This window comes from Alosa sapidissima, chromosome 3, assembly GCF_018492685.1.
Source record: "Alosa sapidissima isolate fAloSap1 chromosome 3, fAloSap1.pri, whole genome shotgun sequence".
Classification (NCBI taxonomy): domain Eukaryota; kingdom Metazoa; phylum Chordata; class Actinopteri; order Clupeiformes; family Clupeidae; genus Alosa; species Alosa sapidissima.
In genome coordinates, this window is record NC_055959.1 from 38,470,991 (window position 1) to 38,489,178 (window position 18,188).

Sequence of the window (18,188 nt, forward strand, 5' to 3'; positions counted from 1 at the left end):
TTTGTTGTTCCTGTGGTCACGACATACGGAAATTTAAGGAGATATTAGATAGAGTATCCTCATTTGATCCGGGCAGCAGTTTTGTACAAAACAACACCTTTGCAGACTGAGGGAAGAAATAATTCATTCTGCACTGCACGTGTTGTACGTTATATCAGACGGAACCCACTTTCTCGCGAGATTAGGTGGTTGGTGGCGGCTGTGGCTGTGGCCCCGTCTGAAACTAGACGGAGTTGTTGCTGACATTTGAATGAAAACGTTGTGAAAAGTCACCCCGTAGACTCATGAAATAATGGCTTCAGCACTAGAACAGTTTGTGAATAATGTGCGGCAGCTCTCGGCGCAAGGTAAGCGTTCTTGATAATTCTATCCTCCCAAATAAACATTCAGGCAGTAGATGCTTTTGGTGGCTAGCATGCATTGCATTCCAGTTAGCTAGCTAATCAGATAGCTTTGTCACTGCACGGCAGCAAGGTTAGCTAGCTGGGAAGCTAGTTAGCTGACTAACTTGCTTTTTGCTTCATCATGTAAACAGTTATGGAATGGCAGTATCGTTATAGAGTTTGCTAGTTTAGAGTTATCTATAAATATTCAATATTTATGAAGACGCTCTGATGCCAAACAATGCCATTTTAGACAACTTGTAATTTTCATTCCGGTATTTCGTTCTGTATAACATTAATGATACAGCTAGCAAGCTAACCAGCTAAATGTCATCAACACAGTACATTTCTTTGAGTTGTCATCTAATGGTTCCACCCCTTATTGCCAAGGATTGGATAGCATTCATGAAAGTTCTCTGTAGCTGGCTTACTAAACTTTCTATAACAGTCTAACGCTTCTTTGACGAGCGAATAGCGCAGGCCTTGACAGCTCGATTAAGCAGTTGTTTTTGATAGGTTGGGGACAGCAAGATCTTCACCAGATATCAAATCAAGGCTGGTAAATGACGGTTTTGAGAATACACAAACACAGTATGCTCTTAACTGCAATCAGATTTCATGAAGTGTATTAAAACAACTTTCAGGTTAAACACACGCTAAATGTGTTCAGGATCGTGTGGTTGGACAGTCTCAGCTCCACTACTTCCCATGTGTGCATTGTTTTGCTCTGGTGCGCTGTTGTTTTGCAGTTGTGCCGTTACCCCCACATCTATTTCTGTAACACTTCAACCGTAAACTCCCACTGAACGTCCTGTGGTTCTCTCTCCTTCTCCAGGTCAGATGACCCAGCTGTGTGAACTGATCAATAAGAGCGGAGAGCTTCTGGCGAAGAACCTGTCCCACCTTGACACTGTTCTGGGGGCCCTGGACGTTCAAGAGCACTCGCTTGGGGTGCTGGCTGTGCTGTGAGTTGGTCCTTGTTGTGATAAATGTATACCCTGAAGGGCTGTTTTCATGCTTTTGCGACCTAGCCATGATTCCAAGTAGGTGGTTTAGTGGCAAACCTTAGTAAGATAACCCAGAGGAAGTTGTAAACCTGTCAATAGAACAGCCCAGGGCTTCAATCTCCAAACTAAACAAAGCCAAAGGGCCCTTCTATTAGGGGGTTTCCTCTGGGTTAACTTATCCAGGTCTGTCACTACTTGGAATACACCCCTGGTGTTATATTCACACTCAGATATGTTGACATGTGACCCTAAATCTTTAAGTGATCATATTACGAAACAGTCAAAGTGAGATATTCCACAGTCCGTTCCTCATGGAACATGGACATAGTAACTGATGGTTGTTACAGATTTGCATTTGATAACAACTTGATGAACGTATTGAACTGCTCTGTACCACACACTCCTAAAAAGAATAGTTGTTAAAGACATTCGTATACTTACAACTATAGTTGTCGATTTGTCAAAGTGGATCCAGTTATGTTTAGTGCAGTGGGATTTACTGCTTCACAAGCCCATTATGTTTTTGTTCTTTTCATTTGCTAAGGTTTGTGAAGTTCTCCATGCCAAACATCCCCGACTTTGAGACTCTGTTCTCTCAGGTCCAGTTGTTCATTAGCACTTGCAATGGAGAGCACATCAGATATGCAACTGACACGTGTGAGTTACCCTTTCCGATGTTAATGTCGTGGATGCTCCAATCCTCTGTTATCCTTCGGTAATCCCATGCTCTGTCTGTGTTTGTTTCCTCACAGTTGCTGGCCTCTGCCATCAGTTAACAAATGCCCTGGTGGAACGGAAGCAGGCAAGTTCCCCATTAATCTGATTAGTCTTTCATTAATCTAATTTCCAAAACTCTCTTTTGATTTAATTAGATGGATAGCCACTTGGTTCCTGATTCTAAAGTCACATTCGTTTGAATTGAGGCACTGACTGCAACTGTAGTTCTATGCAGACACACTTGGTCAGTGTGCGGGCTCTTTTAAAAGCCCTACAGAGACAGTTAGGCAGATGTGGCAGATACTGTAGTCCCTCTGTCATAACATTTCTGTTCATGTTGTGTTTCTGTTTCCCCTTCTCTCCTCCTCTCATTCTTCCCCTGCGTGTCCCCCTCAGCCTCTACGTGGCGTCAGCATCCTGAAGCAGGCCATAGACAAAATGCAGATGAACGCCAACCAGCTTACCTCAGTGCATGCAGACATGTGCCAGGTGAGTGTCCGTGTGCCAGGTGCATCACCACATACCAGACACCTGTCCAGGATGGCACTGCAAGTGGCGTTAATTGTCATCTCAGCAAAGTTTGTTTTGTGATGTCTGTGTGTCATTTCCTTCAACACATTGCTGCCTAAATGAGAAAAGGTATTTGATGATCCTGGTGAACATGTTCAGGTTAAACTTGTTAGAATTTACTTATATAATTTATGCCTGGATTCGGGTACAGCTCCCCCTGTGGGTAAAGCATCTCTCTTGCCCCCCCTTTGTTAGCTTGTTGTAATTAACCAGACTTTAGGATTCAAGTAACAATGTTTTTGACCTCCTTGATCAAGAAAACAACAGCACCTTGCATTTCTATAGCGCTTTTCAAGACCCCCAAAGCGCTTCACAGTGATGTGGGAACCCCACTAACCACCACCAGCACCTAAAGTCAAGCCATGAGGCCACATGTGACCGTACACATGTCCTTCCTGTCACGTTGCTCATTGTCACTTCCTGTTTGGCCACGGCAGCTCTGCCTGTTAGCGAAGTGTTTCAAGCCGGCCGTCCCCTACCTGGACCTGGACATGATGGACATCTGCAAGGAGAACGGCGCCTACGACGCCAAGCACTTCCTGTGTTACTACTACTACGGAGGCATGATCTACACCGGCCTCAAGAACTTTGAGCGAGCACTGTATTTTTACGAACAGGTGAGTGGATGTGTGATTTGGGCTGTTAGAATTCGTCACTCAATTGTTATGAACAGGTAATGGCCCTCCTGAGAGGTTTGGGTATGCTGGTATTTGATGTGTGGTTGGGGTTGTTGCTATTTACCTCTGAGTTTGGGAGGTTTCAGTGAACAAATATAGAATAATGTTTTATCTTATTTTTTATTCAGTATTAGTTAGGAAAATGTTGAATATAACATAATTGCTAGTTCATTAATGCTATGGGCTTCCAGAGTTACTGAGAAGTGTACCTCCTTCTCTGTGATGGCTCTGTGTTTCTGGGTGTAGTTGGGATGTACTTGTTCATTAGTGTGTGTGCACCAAATCTCTTTACAGGCCATAACCACTCCAGCAATGGCGGTCAGTCACATTATGCTCGAAGCGTATAAGAAGTACATCCTGGTGTCCCTCATTCTCCACGGCAAGATGCAGCAGCTGCCCAAGTACACGTCCCAGATCGTGGGCAGGTTCATCAAGGTGAGTCTGGGGGTCAGACACGCTTCCTGCCTGGTGGGGATGGGCAAAACTGTATCACAATATTTCATGGTATATTTTGCATGGGCTGTAATGGTAGCATTCACCGAATTACATTTGCTGCTGCTAGGGTGCGTCTACATTTCTAGGCTAGGCTACAGGTTAATACATGTCTATTGTGTCAAATTACAGAATGCCAGTGTATTTATGACTAAAGGTTAATAAGTGTGTGTGTGTGTGTGTGTGTGTGTGTGTTAGCCCCTGAGTAACGCGTATCACGAGTTGGCCCAGGTGTACACCACCAACAACCCAGCAGAGCTGCGTGGCCTCTTGACCAAGCACGGTGAGGTGTTCGCCCGCGACAACAACACAGGGCTGGTCAAGCAGTGCCTGTCCTCCCTCTACAAGAAGAACATCCAGCGGCTAACCAAGGTCTGAACCCGCACACGCAGCTCAGCTGCAAACACACACACACACACACGCACACACGCAGCTCAGCTGCACACACACACACACGCGCAGCTCAGCTGCACACACACACACACACACACACACACACGCAGCTCAGCTGCAAACACACACACACACGCAGCTCAGCTGCAAACACACACACACACGCAGCTCAGCTGCAAACACACACACACACGCAGCTCAGCTGCAAACACGCACACACGCAGCTCAGCTGCAAACACGCACACACGCAGCTAGATAGATAGATAGATAGATAGATAGATATACTCTATCCCTAGGGGAAATTCAAGAAGCTCAGCTGCACACACACACACACACACACGCACACACACGCAGCTCAGCTACACACACACACACACACGCAGCTCGGCTGCATACACACACACACACACACACACACACACACACACACACACACACACGCAGACGCAGCTCAACTGCAAACACACACACACAGCTCAGCTCAGCTGCAAACACACACGCAGCTCAGCTGCAAACACACACACACACACACACACACACAGGCAGCTCAGCTGCAAACACACACACACAGGCAGCTCAGCTGCAAACACACACACACACGCAGCTCAGCTGCAAACACACACACAGGTAGTCAGGCACACCTAGACATACGCAGGTGGACAGAGCATATACATTACCGTTCAGAAGTTGGAGTCCTTGTTTTCATCATTAATGTTGTAAATGATTGTTGTAGAAAGAAATGGCTGATCTTTAATCTAATATCTACATAAGTATACAGACGCCCATTATCAGCAACCGTTCATCCAATGTTCCAAAGGCACATTCTGTTTACTTATCTGATATCATTTTAAAAAGGCTAATTGAGAAAACATTGGAGAACCCTCTTGCAATTATGTAAGCACATAATGTAATCTAAAAAGTGCTGCCCTAATTTAAAAAAACAATGCAACTGATCTCAGCTGGTAGAGCATGGAATGGAAATGTCTTAAGTGACCCCAAACTTTTGAACGGCAGTGCAGGCACACAGTACCCTCCACATTTATTGGTAGTTTTGTTTATAATATTTTGTATAGATTATTTTGTATATCTCTTTTTACTCATCTTTAGTGAGGGTGCTGTACACCTAACAAATGTGGTGAAAACATGACGAATAGGGTTGTGCCGATGGACGATATCATCGTCCATCGTGATGGTTGACCGGCATCACGATGGAAAGCAACCATCGTGATGCCACGCCCCCACATACCAATCACTAATTCCTGCTGTAACAGGCTAAAACATAAAAAACCTTTCCCTGAAAATGAAATTGAGCCTACTTTAAAGGCTGTCAACCAAACAGTTATCACGTATTAGTCTACCGTCTTATAAAATAAAAGACTTATTAGTCTACCCTCTTATTCAAATAATTCCTGACTGTGACGTGAATGTGTAGCCTAATTGTCTTTTTGAAGCCTACAGCCTACATTGGACGTAATAGGTAGCCTAATGTTTTAGCAGAAAATATAGATTTATTATTGTTAGGCTACGACTAGGACATTCTAGCACTCAAATATTTTTGCAAGGCTACAGCGAGCGCCAAATGCGTCCTTCTCCTCTGTGTTAAAATAAACTATTTATTTCGTTAATTATAGGATCAGAAGGTAGCCTATTTGTCTTTCACTGTAAGGCTTGTATTTCATGCATTTAGCAAAAGTCCCAGACAGCAGCGGAGTGGTAATCGGGATTGGTTATTTGTAAAAGTGTTTTTACTTCGCCCTCCTATATATAGCCTGGACTGCGCGATCGCAGCCCTTTACTTTCACTTCCCGCCGCCCTCATAGTCAGCACGGTAGCCTGATAACGTGGGATGCTGCATAGTACTAAGATTTTAAATGAGTGACCACGATAGTAGTCTTAAGTAGCTTTTTTGCTGGGCCCAGCAAAGGCTGGCAATGTGTAATATTCCGCTGGTTGGTGCACACGCAAGTGTTCAGATTGATTGTCTATCCGTCTTTCACAACAATTTTCTTGGACTGTACACATCGTCAAATGCCAATTTAGGCGACATCGCCCAACCCTAATGACGAACGTGACTAATCTCTTCCTCAAAATCATAAGGAAACATAGGTTAAGAGAAAAATAGTCCCTTGAATGTGCTGCAACCATGTTTAATTGGGTGTTTTGGCACACCATATGTGGTTCTCTTGTGTGTGTGTTTTTTTAGACGTTCTTGACGCTGTCCCTACAAGACATGGCAAGTCGAGTGCAGCTGTCTGGACCTCAGGAAGCAGAGAAGTACGTCCTACACATGGTGAGCCTCCTTGTCTCCACTAGCCTTTCTCTCTGCTTCCCAGCATGCCCCACCCTCATGTGTTCATCTCACCGGCCCAGCATGCCCCACCCTCATGTGTTCATCTCTCATCTCACCGGCCCAGCATGCCCCACCCTCATGTGTTCATCTCACCGGCCCAGCATGCCCCACCCTCATGTGTTCATCTCATCTCACCGGCCCAGCATGTCCCACCCTCATGTGTTCATCTCTCATCTCACCGGCCCAGCATGCCCCACCCTCATGTGTTCATCTCTCACCGGCCCAGCATGTCCAGGGTTCCCGCTGATCCTTAAAAAGTCTTAAAAAGTCTTAAATACAACTCTCGGTTTTTAAGGCCTTAAAAAGTCTTAAATTGTCTGGGATGTCTTGAATTTTCGAAAGGGAGGTATTAAATTTGCGTATGGGGCCGCCAGTGAGTGAGCTTCAAGAGAGCAAGTGTCTCGATCCGGTTTAGCGTATTTAAAACGCAATTGTAAAAGTGGAAAGGTGTGAAAACGGTAATAATACAGTATGTACAAATATGCCTGATGTTTTCGTGGTGTAGCCGAGGCCTGATCGAGAGATAGGCTACGCAGGTAACCTATGTGAGCGGGAGAAAGAGTTGGTAAGCCAGTTAGCGATAGGTTGGCCATACGTTCGAATTTAGGCCGGACATATGGATTTTTAAAGCCCTGTCCGGCGCAGCCTCAAGCTGGACGCTCATTTGTCCTCCTTTTTGGAGTTGTGCTGGGCATCTAGAATCTTTGCTCAGACTCAGCATCGTTTCACAAACTATGGACGCGAAGACTGCTGGTCAAATTATGTGCAGTGCTTCTGTCACTCGTCTGATAATTTGCTGCGCAATTTATGAAGGAACCACGGACTGACAGAAAAAGAAAACGTTTTCGCATTCAGGAGGAAATACTGTACATGTTAAGTTGATCTGTTTGCACCTTTCCAGCATGTGTTGCTGGCCTAGCCTAGGGAAGAAATTATCTGTCTAAGTTATAATACCTGTAATATCTGTCAGCAGCTTGCTTGCCAGCGTTTCCCAGTAGGCCTACTTCGCAAAAGTTGTGAAGTATAACCGCATCATTTTTGAATGTCGGCGACTGGCTACATAAAAAAAAAAAAAAAAATGTGCGTTCATAATACGTGCGTGCTTGAGATGAGTTTTATTTTAGTTTTTCAGCAGGATCATGCAAGGAGGACTCTTAATTCATTTAAAACAAGTCAATGGTTTTACAATGTTTCAGTCAAGCTTTGGTTGGTTTAGATACAACTGGTATGCAAAATGTAGTGGATTAACTTTAATTTGCTGTGCTGCATATGGGACAATAGATGCACATAGTAAATGATATAAAGTAGGCCTATTAAAATATTTAAATAGCGTAGTCTAACTTTGAAAAAAATATTGAAGTGAATCCAGTCCATTGCACATGTCTTTGGCAAGTAGCCTAGAGGGCTACTACAGACACAGGTGAAGAACAGTCAGCCTCAGCCAGTAAGCACAACCAAATATGTACAGCCAGCTTCAAAAGCAAGCAGCCCAGACCCTAAAATTGGGCATTTATAGCTGTGAAGGTAATTCACACACAATTATTTTTCTTTCGCCAAAATATATTTGGTAACTTCTGTAGACATCCAAAATGGGGTAGGGGTTAAAATTAGTAGAAAAAAAAAGCTATTGCATAAAACAGTTTTAAGTTGTCGTATATATAGTTGTCGTATATATCTTTTTGCTATGATATAGTCTTAATTTGTGCATTTAGATGTCTTGGAAAAGGTCTTAAAAGTCTTTAAATTTGCACTTGGAAAATGTGCAGATACCCTGAATGTCCCACTCTCATGTGTTCATTCTCACCGGCCCAGTATGTCTCATTCTCAGGGCTAAGCGGCACCAGGCGCATAACGGCTCCCACACACAGTTGCGTGCGGTGCAGTGCTGGAGATGCAATCCCGTCCACTTTACATGGGCTTACGTCATCCATTGCCGAGCTGAATTGTGGGTCCGTTGCGTCGCGTTGCTCTCGTCGCTTGCGTCGAAAAGTTCAACTTTGTAGTTTTGTACGCTGTAGTTGTCAGATTTGATCTGATGGTCATTTTTTCCCTTATACCCATACTTGTTGACTGTGTTTGTCATGGTTTACAAGAATCAGAATAATGCATTTTAATGCAGATTTTTATGCTTCCCAAACTGATAAATTGTTTGTGGACGCAGATCGGATTTAATCCCGTAATCCCGAAAACCCGTGTCGAAACTGTTTCGATGTACCGGTAGTGTAGCTGGGCCTCATATGTCTACTCAGGCCCAGCCGTCTGACTGAATCACAGTGCCAGTTTAGTTAAGTGGTGTATCAAATCATCAGGGTGGAATAGTACAGTTCGTCCACATATAGTACGCAAAAAGCAAATTGTTTTTTGATACGGTTTATTCAATTTTTTTGTTGCTTTGAGTTCACTACAAATTAGTCGTAGAACACAAACAAATGATCTGAGGAGGATTACATGTCTTGGGCCATTGGGGAGAGGCCTTTTAGTTTGCCTCTACAACACCTCATGAACAGACAATTAAGAAAGTGTAACCTTTGATGGTGTGTTTACAGATTGAAGATGGTGAAATCTACGCTAGTATTAACCAGAGAGACGGCATGGTCTGTTTCCACGACAACCCTGAAAAATACAACAACCCTGCAATGCTTCACAAAATCGATCAGGAGGTTAGTACTGGCCTTCCTCACACCACTACACTAGCTGCCTGTGTGGGAGTGTATGTGGACTAAACTGCTAATGGTGTGTTTGTGTGATGTGGCGTATGTGTGTGCCCTCTCTAGATGCTGAAATGCATTGAGTTGGATGAGAGGCTGAAGTCTATGGATCAGGAGATTACAGTCAACCCTCAGTTTGTGCAGAAGGTAGGTGCTGGTCATGACACAGAGGGGGTTTTAAGCCTGATGGCTCTTCCATTCCATCCAATTTTAGGTTGAATGTATTTATGTATGTTTGTACAGTGTTATCAGGTGTCATGGTTTGAGAACTGATCCAATAGATGGGTGTTTAACCTCTCTCTCTCTCTCTCTCTCTCTCTCTCTCTCTCTCTCTCTCTCTCTCTCTCTCTCTCTCTCTCTCTCTCTCTCTCTCTCTCTCTCTCTGTGTAGAGTATGGGAACGCAGGAAGACGACGTCGGCAGCAAGACCTCCAGCTACTCCTGAGGGCCTGTGGCGCCCCCTGGCTGTGGCTTAGTGCCCAATGATTCAGTATGGACAATATTCATGGAAAACTATACACGTGAATCATTTGTTTATTCCCGTCCCCACCCCATTCCACCCTACTATGAAGCCCCCCCCCACACACACACACACACACACACACACACACACACACACACACACACCCATGGACACACTCGCATATATATATACACGCATCAAAAGCGTTTTTTGTCAGTGTTTTTATTTATCGATGTGGAGCTGGAAGAGCAGATCCTGTTTTAACCAAAATTAAACACAACGCGTCCGAGCCGGCAGCTAACTCTGGCCCAACATGGACCTGGATCTGCGCCGGTCCACTCGATCGGCTCTCAACCTGACCGGCCCGTGATCTGCTGATCCAGTAGCCATGCCAACGTCAGACTCCGCTGCCGCCAGGGGTGGTGATGATGATGATGTGATCCGATCCGATCCTCTTGGTTTCCGTACGGTGGTGACCCACACACACACACACACACACACCCACCACCCCCACCCTTCACTTCTCTTTGGCCTCCGTACGGTGGACACACACACACACACACACACGCACGCACGCACACACACACGCACACCCTCCACCTTTCTGTGTTTCTCTTTGTAGACACTGGTTTGCTTTCCCTGTTTTTCTTTTTGCCTTATGCGGCTCTTCTGTAGGTGAACATGTATGGAATGCACATAACAACAACAACGACAACAACGACGACTACAAATAAGAAAAGTCCCTCTCAGTGTGCTGTAGTTTGTTTGGTGTGGGTGTGGGTGTGATTCAGCAACAATGCTGTGGCGATGGAGGGTGAATTCGGGTGGAGGGTATCCACTGTGGGGTTCTGTTTCCTTCAGCTCTTGGAGTTGGGAAAGAAGCATGTTATTTGATGGATAGCTCAACACATCATTAAAAAAATGTACAGCCTTCACTGAGGTGGGTTTTCATATTATTTAGTACAGCTGCAGTGGTGATCGTTGTTATCAAATCCCTTGGGGCCTCTGAAAGTCCTGTTGAATGACTGATAATATCAGAACGTTTATTTGTATCCAATGACAACAGTCCAGACGGTCAGCAGAACAGAGACGGCACTTCCTGGTGCAAAGTTCAAAGTTCAGAGAAATACCAAGAGGAAAAGAATACTGCAGTCTAAATATCCATGTCTACGACGCCAAATGAAAGTGCATTGCAAATGAAAATGATGAATTTGACTATATTTTGAATTTGATGCCAGCAATGTTTCTAAAAAAGTCAGGATGGGTATATTTACTACTGTTCTGCCTTACCCTTTCATTTAACCACATTCTGTAAATGTTTAGGAACTGAGGAGACCAGTTGCTAGAGTTTTGAGAATGAAATATCCCATTCCATACAGTTACTCAACAGTATGGGAAGTCAACCACATTGATCTCAATACAAATTTTTAAGTTTTTGCCTGAAATTGTACTGTGCCTATTTACAAGGGCATTGTTCCCACCTCTTTTGGGGCCTACCATCAAATGTTGGACCTCTATAGAAAGTTGAGAACTTTCTAGTTTTTGTAGGAAACAGTCAAAATAACTGTGTTATGTACTCACACAGAGTTACAGAGGCTAGAATATAGTTTTTTTCTTTCTGCCGGATTACAAGCATCTCTGAACTGACCACATTTCAGCCCTCTAGGTCACTTGATATCACTTAGAAACACAACTGAGCCCTAGCACCAGGTCTTGTGAAGTTGTGTGCAAAAGTAGATCAATATAGAATGAAAATATGAGTGCTTTGCCAAGGTATGCTCATGCGTTTTGTAAAATGCCTATGGTAACTCCCCATAGGACTTTTTGTTATCCAAAATGCATACTGACAATCAAATGCTTACTGCACATGAACCCCTTTGTGTAGAAGCATAATCCTGGTCTCAAATGAAAGGTAACACTTTGAGGTTTCTTGTGAACAACTATTTAGATTGTATGTCAGGTGTTCTGATATAGACTGGCTACACAAAATATGGAATAATTACAAAAAAGTCTTTTTTTGCATTTACTTTGTTGGTTCAATGAGAGTGTATAAGATAGACTACACATCTGTACAACTAATATTGGATAATACAACATGAAGATTCAATTTCAATGGATTCTTGTGAATATTTCAGGACCCAATATGTTGCATCTACCTGTGCTACACTGCAGCCAGAAGTCAGGGTAGCACCAAAAGCGGGGGGGGGGAGGGGGGGGTATAACATTACTATGCTACATAGCAATATGGTGCATACAATTGATTTAGAATCAATTTAGATTTAGAATGTGGGGAGAGGGGGGTAGCCGTCAGGTCGGCGGGACACTGAAGATTATGTGGTTTTTAATCATGTTTGCCATTCCATGATTCACCTCATTTTTTTGCAGCTAGATATGAGTTTAACGTCCCAAGCTGCTTTCACCAACATGCCAGATAGGGCTGCAGTTACAGGATTTTGCCTCCAAGAGTCTCTTGTGTTCAGAAATCTTGGCTGATTCTCTGGGGGCATGTTGGTGCAAAGGCGATGTTCCACATGGAAAAGATATATTGTGAGAATAAACAACACAGACAAGGTGCTCTTTGTTATGACAGGTCTAAACCTTCCTTTCAGCTTGCTTATTCTTGGCGATCATTTATGCAACCACTGCATGTTCTCAGTTATCAGGCTCCATGATGAGCAAGGAGGGTTATGCTTCAGTAGATACAGGAAGAGCATGCAGAACAGTGCAGTCTGTCCCCCCAGAAGTGTTGCAGGAGACATCAACACTGCAGTCTGTCCCCCAAGGACCCTCCATGCAGTATTTTGTTTGTTATTCAACTATTGAAATCCTCTATGATGATAATAATACTAATAAAAAAAACACATTTATTTCACCTTTATTGGGCTACATACAGCTTCGTAACTTAACAGTGCTGACCATGGTGTGTTTGTACTCCAGGTCAGCCTTGTTTGGCTATATAAACCTGAAAGTGGTCAAAGCTCAAGCAGCTCAAGCTCTTTTGGTGCCTGTAACTATGCAAAGGCTCACTTGTTTGGCTATGGTAACCATGCAAAGTCAGACTTGTATAGCTCACTTGTTTGGCTATGGTAACCCCATGCAAAGTCAGACTTGTATAGCTTCTGTTGTGTTGTGTTGCACAGTGCTTCACGCTGTGTGTTTGTGTGAGCCACAACAATAACGTTCACACTAAGTGACCTGAGCTGACACACTAAGAGACATGGCCACTTTCCTGTGCACGGATTAAGCCTGCTCCTGGCCAACATGCTCATTTTCAATGAAATTCACCAACATTCTCTGTTAGACCAGGACTGGGCTTCATCCGTGCACAGGAACTCGGCCCATAAAGTACAGGACATCAGACAGGAGGGTTTGTGTCAATGCTTTAATTGTATAAAGAGCAAAACAGAGTGATTAAATCAGATACATTGAGCTTTGCAGAGTCGTTTTAAGTCACACTTGCTGACCCTGACGAGCCAAGCTGTCATCATTTCACATCAAATATAACTTAATATATAACTTCATATCTTCCCAATATTCACCATTGGACAAAGTTGAGTAGGCTACATCCGAAGTGTTTGTCATCGTCAGAGAGTCGTATTTTCATAAAAGCGTGTTTAGATTCGAAAGCAGTACAGTACATTTTAAGAATGCACGGCTTCAGTTTTTCTTACAGAGGGGGGATGCGGAGGAAAGGGACTAGGCTATTATATTTGCTTTGCACACTAAAAAGCCCAATAAAGCAATAAGCAGGAGGAAAAGAAGCATTGTGTACACTGATATGATATGACATAGGCACCATAGAGTTATGTAAATAAATGCTTTAGTACATGATTACACAAGGCTCACAGCTCTCTTACAAGTGCAAATGGGAGAGGGTCTGGAGTAATGACCAAAATACATACATACATCCACATACATACATACATACATCCACATACATACATACACACAAACGCATACACCACGGTGCTGGAATTGGATGACACAGATTTCAATCCGTCATCAAAACTCATTATAAATCAAACCCCACCCATAACATCATCCGCTACCTAAAAATGATATTCCTGGAATGAAACATAAATGTAACTGAGTCTAATTTGAGAGAAAACTGAGAGAAGACAAAGTTAGATCAGAACCCAGTTGTACGATACTCTGAAATTTTGTGAGTTTTTATAATATGATATTAGCCTGTTTACTGTAGCTGAGCATGGATGAAAAATGGACACAAAATAGTCTCTCTTCAGATACTATAGAAGGGGTTATGCTTTGGTATCAATGTCTGCATGCCGCATGAGTCTAATGGATATCTGCTTTGCAGCAAAGAAATTGGCACAAGTATCCCACGTAAGAGGAAATCAGTGTTTGTCCAATCCCTCTATGGCATCCTGAAGGCATTCTTGAAGCAGCTTTAAGCAGGTTATAACATTTTTATTTGTGTGTTTGTATTTATTTCCCTGTGATTCTATGGCACAATACATCAGGCTATGGAACTCTGGTGGGAATTTTTGCTCTCATCGTGTGTTCTCATCTTTTACAGAAAACTTAAGAGACACAGAAACCCATGCATGAGTAAAAACAACACAACTCCATTTAGTAAACACACTAAGCTACATGATATAACAAAAACAAAAGATATGCAAAAGGCTTGGAATGTTTTTTGGCAAGGCCTACACCCGTAATCAACACACTTCTTATAAATCGCTATTTATCTCTTTAGTGATGCAGATCATTTTCTTCATCTGTGATATCTAAAGGTCTTAATATAATACACATCACACTCCCTTTTATTCCTATTACTTTCAAATTCTTCGTATATTATATTCCACTTCCTCCACAGAACAGGGTGGATGTACGTGCGGTTGTAACACCACAGGTTGGCATTAATTCCCGGCTACATCTCTCACTATTTTAGATACAGCCGAGCCACTGCATTGTGTGTGTGTGTGTGTGGGGGGGGGGTGGGGGGGGTGGGGGTGGGGGTGGGGGGTTGCAGGGTGACCCTAAAAGTTAGGGATGCACAATGTTGGATATCAATATCAATATGGATATGGACAACGATATCGATATTTCTGCTGATATTCGATATGTTGACCTTTTCTAACTCATTTAGGCTAGTTAGCAAAGCCGATACCAATTTATTTATATAAATCTTTTTTTTATTTCCTTTAAGGGTCTCTCCTGCACTACAATGAACACATTGGTCTTAAGACTCATAAAAATGGAGATTTCAAACTATTTGAACAGATCTTGTATGATGCTTCACATGATGTTATGATCCTTGACACCCAAATAGGTTGTGTCGATAATAGTCTTGCCGATTCATCTGCCAGGAATGTTCATATCTGCCGACGCCGATAATACAATTCTTAAGCTGTTATCTGTCCCTTATACTGTGGCATGAACTTCTGCCTCTAAGAAAGTTGTAAGTCTACTGTTTGTTGACCTGCACGTTCTGCTGACGAGCACATCAGGAGGATTTGCATGCGTGTGAGGCTGAGGCGGACCCTTGAGGGCAGTCAGAGCACAGCCGAGCGAAATAGAGCACGTATAGGCTGGAATTCAGCTCAATCACGGCTCAACGGAAAAATGCCAACGCAGAAAGGTGTCTCACAGACTGGAAGGCCCATTTTGTTTTTAAAGGTTACTAAGTCACCTTAGTAATGCCGTGTATCAGTAAAGGTTACTAAGTCACCTTAGTTTAAGGTTTAAGTTCATGTTCCACGTAGTCATGTATGCAAAGGCAAAGATGATCAGTTATGCCTACAGTTGGCCATTTTGTTTGTTACTTTGAATAATAAATGATTTCAAATGCTTGACTCCAGTCAAATAGAGTTCTGAGCCAGGGAACTCAATTCCAGTACAGTTTTGCTTGGTTACGAACCAAACAGAAACTGTGCTTGGGTAATCTACATTTCAAATCCCCAAGTTACATATTTTCATAGGTCATTTCAGAGGTTAACCAAATATGTAAATGATGTACCGGTATATATCAGCTGTCAAAGTAATGAGAAATCTTCAGCAAATCTAATGTCTTTGCATCATGGCCAAATTACACATTCATCTTCAGTTCCCTCCCAAGCATGTTAACTTTCCTGCTGAATAACAAGTTGACACTTTTGAATGTGTCACTTATAACCACCGAATTACTTCACGTAGGAGTGTGTGTCTGTCTTGAGTGAGTCCGCCTAGAGTCTGCCGTAAATTTGACTGAAAGACCACTCCTTTAATTCCCTTAATTCATTTAAGTTTGTAAAAGTTGTCATAGCTTTAATAGTCTTTTCATAAGCTGTTTTTTTCGCTGTGGAGAGATGAGTCCCTGAGGTGGAGCCCATTAGAGGATGACTTAATAATAGGACACCTGCAGGCTGTTTCACCTCAGCACAGGTGTGGTGGTACCTGCGATCGACTACCTGTCATTCCACAGGTGGCTACTCAAGGAGTCACAGAGCGCTGGCTCATCTCCCGGCACCGACAGCAAGCCATTAATCAAGTGAGTCTCTCTTCTTACCTTTGGGGAGACACAGGGTCCCAAACTATCTTATCATCCTACTGACCAGCCCTTTGGGGAGACACAGGGTCCCAAACTATCTTATCATCCTACTGACCAGCCCTTTCTCTAAAACCTCATTTGTTGGACTTGCTGGACTTGCCCGTTTTGCCCGACTTGCCGGACTTCTTGGTGGACTTGATGTCGGTCTTGGTCTTCTGTATGCGGGAGAAGATCTCCTTGAACAGCGCCTTGTACTCGGGCGTGTTCTGACCACGCGCGTGACCCCCAGGGCCATCTGTGGCCTTAGCGCCCCCCTCTGGAGGTGCGGCGGTGGTGGTGGTGGTGGTGGAGGAGGAGGAGGTGGAGGTGGAGGGTGGGGGCAGGTGCGTGTGGACGTGGGGGCCCACGTAGCCGTCCTTGACGGAGGGGTCGCGTGAGACGGGGCGCGAGGTCTGGACAGCGGTGTGGCGGAGGCTCTCCTCGTGGCGCCGGCACTTGCCCAGCAGCTCCTCGTACTTCTCCAGCAGCGCGTGGTACTGCTCGTCCACCTCGCGCAGGATGGACATGCCGCGGCGGCGCACGCTGTTGGCGTGGAGCGCGTAGCTGCCCCTGCGGCGGCCCGAGGCGTCCCGCGACACCATGGCGTCCAGGGCCGTGTCGCTGCAGCTCTTGCGCACCGGGCTGGAGTTGGGCAGCTCCGCGCGGTCCTCGAACACGGCGTCCTGCTCCTCGTACGCGCCGGCGTCGCCGCGCCGGTCAGCGGGGGTGTCGGTCTCAGGGGCGTGGCTGAGCAGCGTCTGGGCGAGTCCGCCATCGCCCCCGCCGTCGTCCCCCCCGAGCAGCAGGAAGCGCGTGCGCCGGAGCGTCTGCAGCTCGCGCAGCTCGGTCTCCAGCTCGCGCACGCGCAGGCTGCAGCCCTCGGCCGCGTGCAGACGCTCCTCCAAGCGGCCGAACTCCTGCAGCGCGGCCTCGCACTCCCGTTCAGCGCCCTCACGCCGGGCGCGCTCCGCGCGGATCGCTGACCGCAGGGACGACGCCGCGTCGCGCAGACGCTCGTTCTCCACCGCCTCCGCCGGACGCCGTGCCACGTCGTCCTGCGCCAGGCTCTCCACGCTACCCACCACGAAGCCGTCCTCATACCTGAGCACCAACACACAAAGGGCAAAAGGCCATCATGACATTCACACCTTCAATCCGCAAAGGCACAGTGTGTCCCAAATCCCCACCCTTAGCTGAGCAGACGTTCTCATACTTGCACTCTTTGGAGACGTGTTTGTAAAGCAGGTGGATTATGGGTCAGTGCAGCTCACCGCGCCAAAAGTGCACTCTGGCCGTGTGTTGGGGAGGAAACTGACCCATTTCCAATGGGCCCCACTTGCCTGCTTCTATTAACGCACACTTCAAGTGCACAAGCATTCAAGTGTGAATCAAGCACACACAATAGGAAAACCTCTTAGCCTGACAGTTGGAACCATTTGTCCACTGACTGGAAATGGGTCATTGTGTGTTTGCCTGTCCTGACTGCAGGTCTACGACAGCAATGAAAAAGTACATCGTTTGAGCATTTTAGGAAGGCCTTTGGCCGAAACATTATGTGGATCCAGCACCTATGTGAGGGATGTGTGTGCTCTCTTCTCTCTTCTATACTAATCTCTACTTTCTTCAATTTAATCTGTCATTTCTTCTATGCTAATCTCTACTTTCTTCAATTTAATCTGTCATTTCTTCTATGCTAATCTCTACTTTCTTCAATTTAATCTGTCATTTCTTCTATTTTAATCTCTACTTTCTTCAATTGAATCTCTAATTTCTTCTATTCTAATCTCTACTTTCCTCCATACCTATCTCCCTGTGGAGGATCTGGGAAGTAGCACCATCAGACTGCACCTCCTCTCACCTGGGAGCAGTGCAGAGTTCCCGCAGGCAAGGGAATGAGTGG

General features: G+C 44.8%; 2 protein-coding genes across 2 annotated transcripts in view; one reads left to right on the plus strand and one right to left on the minus strand.

Moving 5' to 3' along the window:
* The first annotated feature begins 1 nt into the window (after position 1).
* cops3 (COP9 signalosome subunit 3) lies at positions 2 to 10,694 on the plus strand. Its single transcript, XM_042086798.1, has 12 exons — positions 2 to 347; positions 1,219 to 1,348; positions 1,935 to 2,047; positions 2,143 to 2,192; positions 2,504 to 2,596; positions 3,115 to 3,294; positions 3,649 to 3,789; positions 4,045 to 4,218; positions 6,443 to 6,529; positions 9,136 to 9,249; positions 9,364 to 9,444; positions 9,688 to 10,694. The coding sequence occupies exons 1-12, from the start codon at positions 293 to 295 to the stop codon at positions 9,739 to 9,741; spliced, it is 1,272 nt and encodes a 423-aa protein (XP_041942732.1). The 5' UTR covers positions 2 to 292; the 3' UTR covers positions 9,742 to 10,694.
* A 2,439-nt stretch (positions 10,695 to 13,133) lies between these two features.
* LOC121705654 (cerebellar degeneration-related protein 2-like) overlaps positions 13,134 to 18,188 on the minus strand; it is a 14,971-nt gene continuing 9,916 nt past the window's right edge. Inside the window, exons 4-5 of the mRNA XM_042086790.1 lie at positions 18,147 to 18,188; positions 13,134 to 17,389 (exon numbers count right to left, since the gene is read on the minus strand). The exon at positions 18,147 to 18,188 is cut by the window's right edge and continues 123 nt beyond it. Of these exons, the coding sequence (XP_041942724.1) occupies positions 16,384 to 17,389; positions 18,147 to 18,188 (1,048 nt within the window). The 3' untranslated portion in view covers positions 13,134 to 16,383. The remainder of the gene's footprint in view (positions 17,390 to 18,146) is intronic.

Bases quoted from the DNA above. Each gene is read 5' to 3' on its own strand.
- cops3 (XM_042086798.1), top strand. From the start codon at position 293: ATGGCTTCAGCACTAGAACAGTTTGTGAATAATGTGCGGCAGCTCTCG. The intron at 2,597-3,114 runs GTGAGTGTCCGT...TGGCCACGGCAG, and splicing joins TGCATGCAGACATGTGCCAG to CTCTGCCTGTTAGCGAAGTG. The intron at 3,295-3,648 runs GTGAGTGGATGT...ATCTCTTTACAG, and splicing joins CACTGTATTTTTACGAACAG to GCCATAACCACTCCAGCAAT.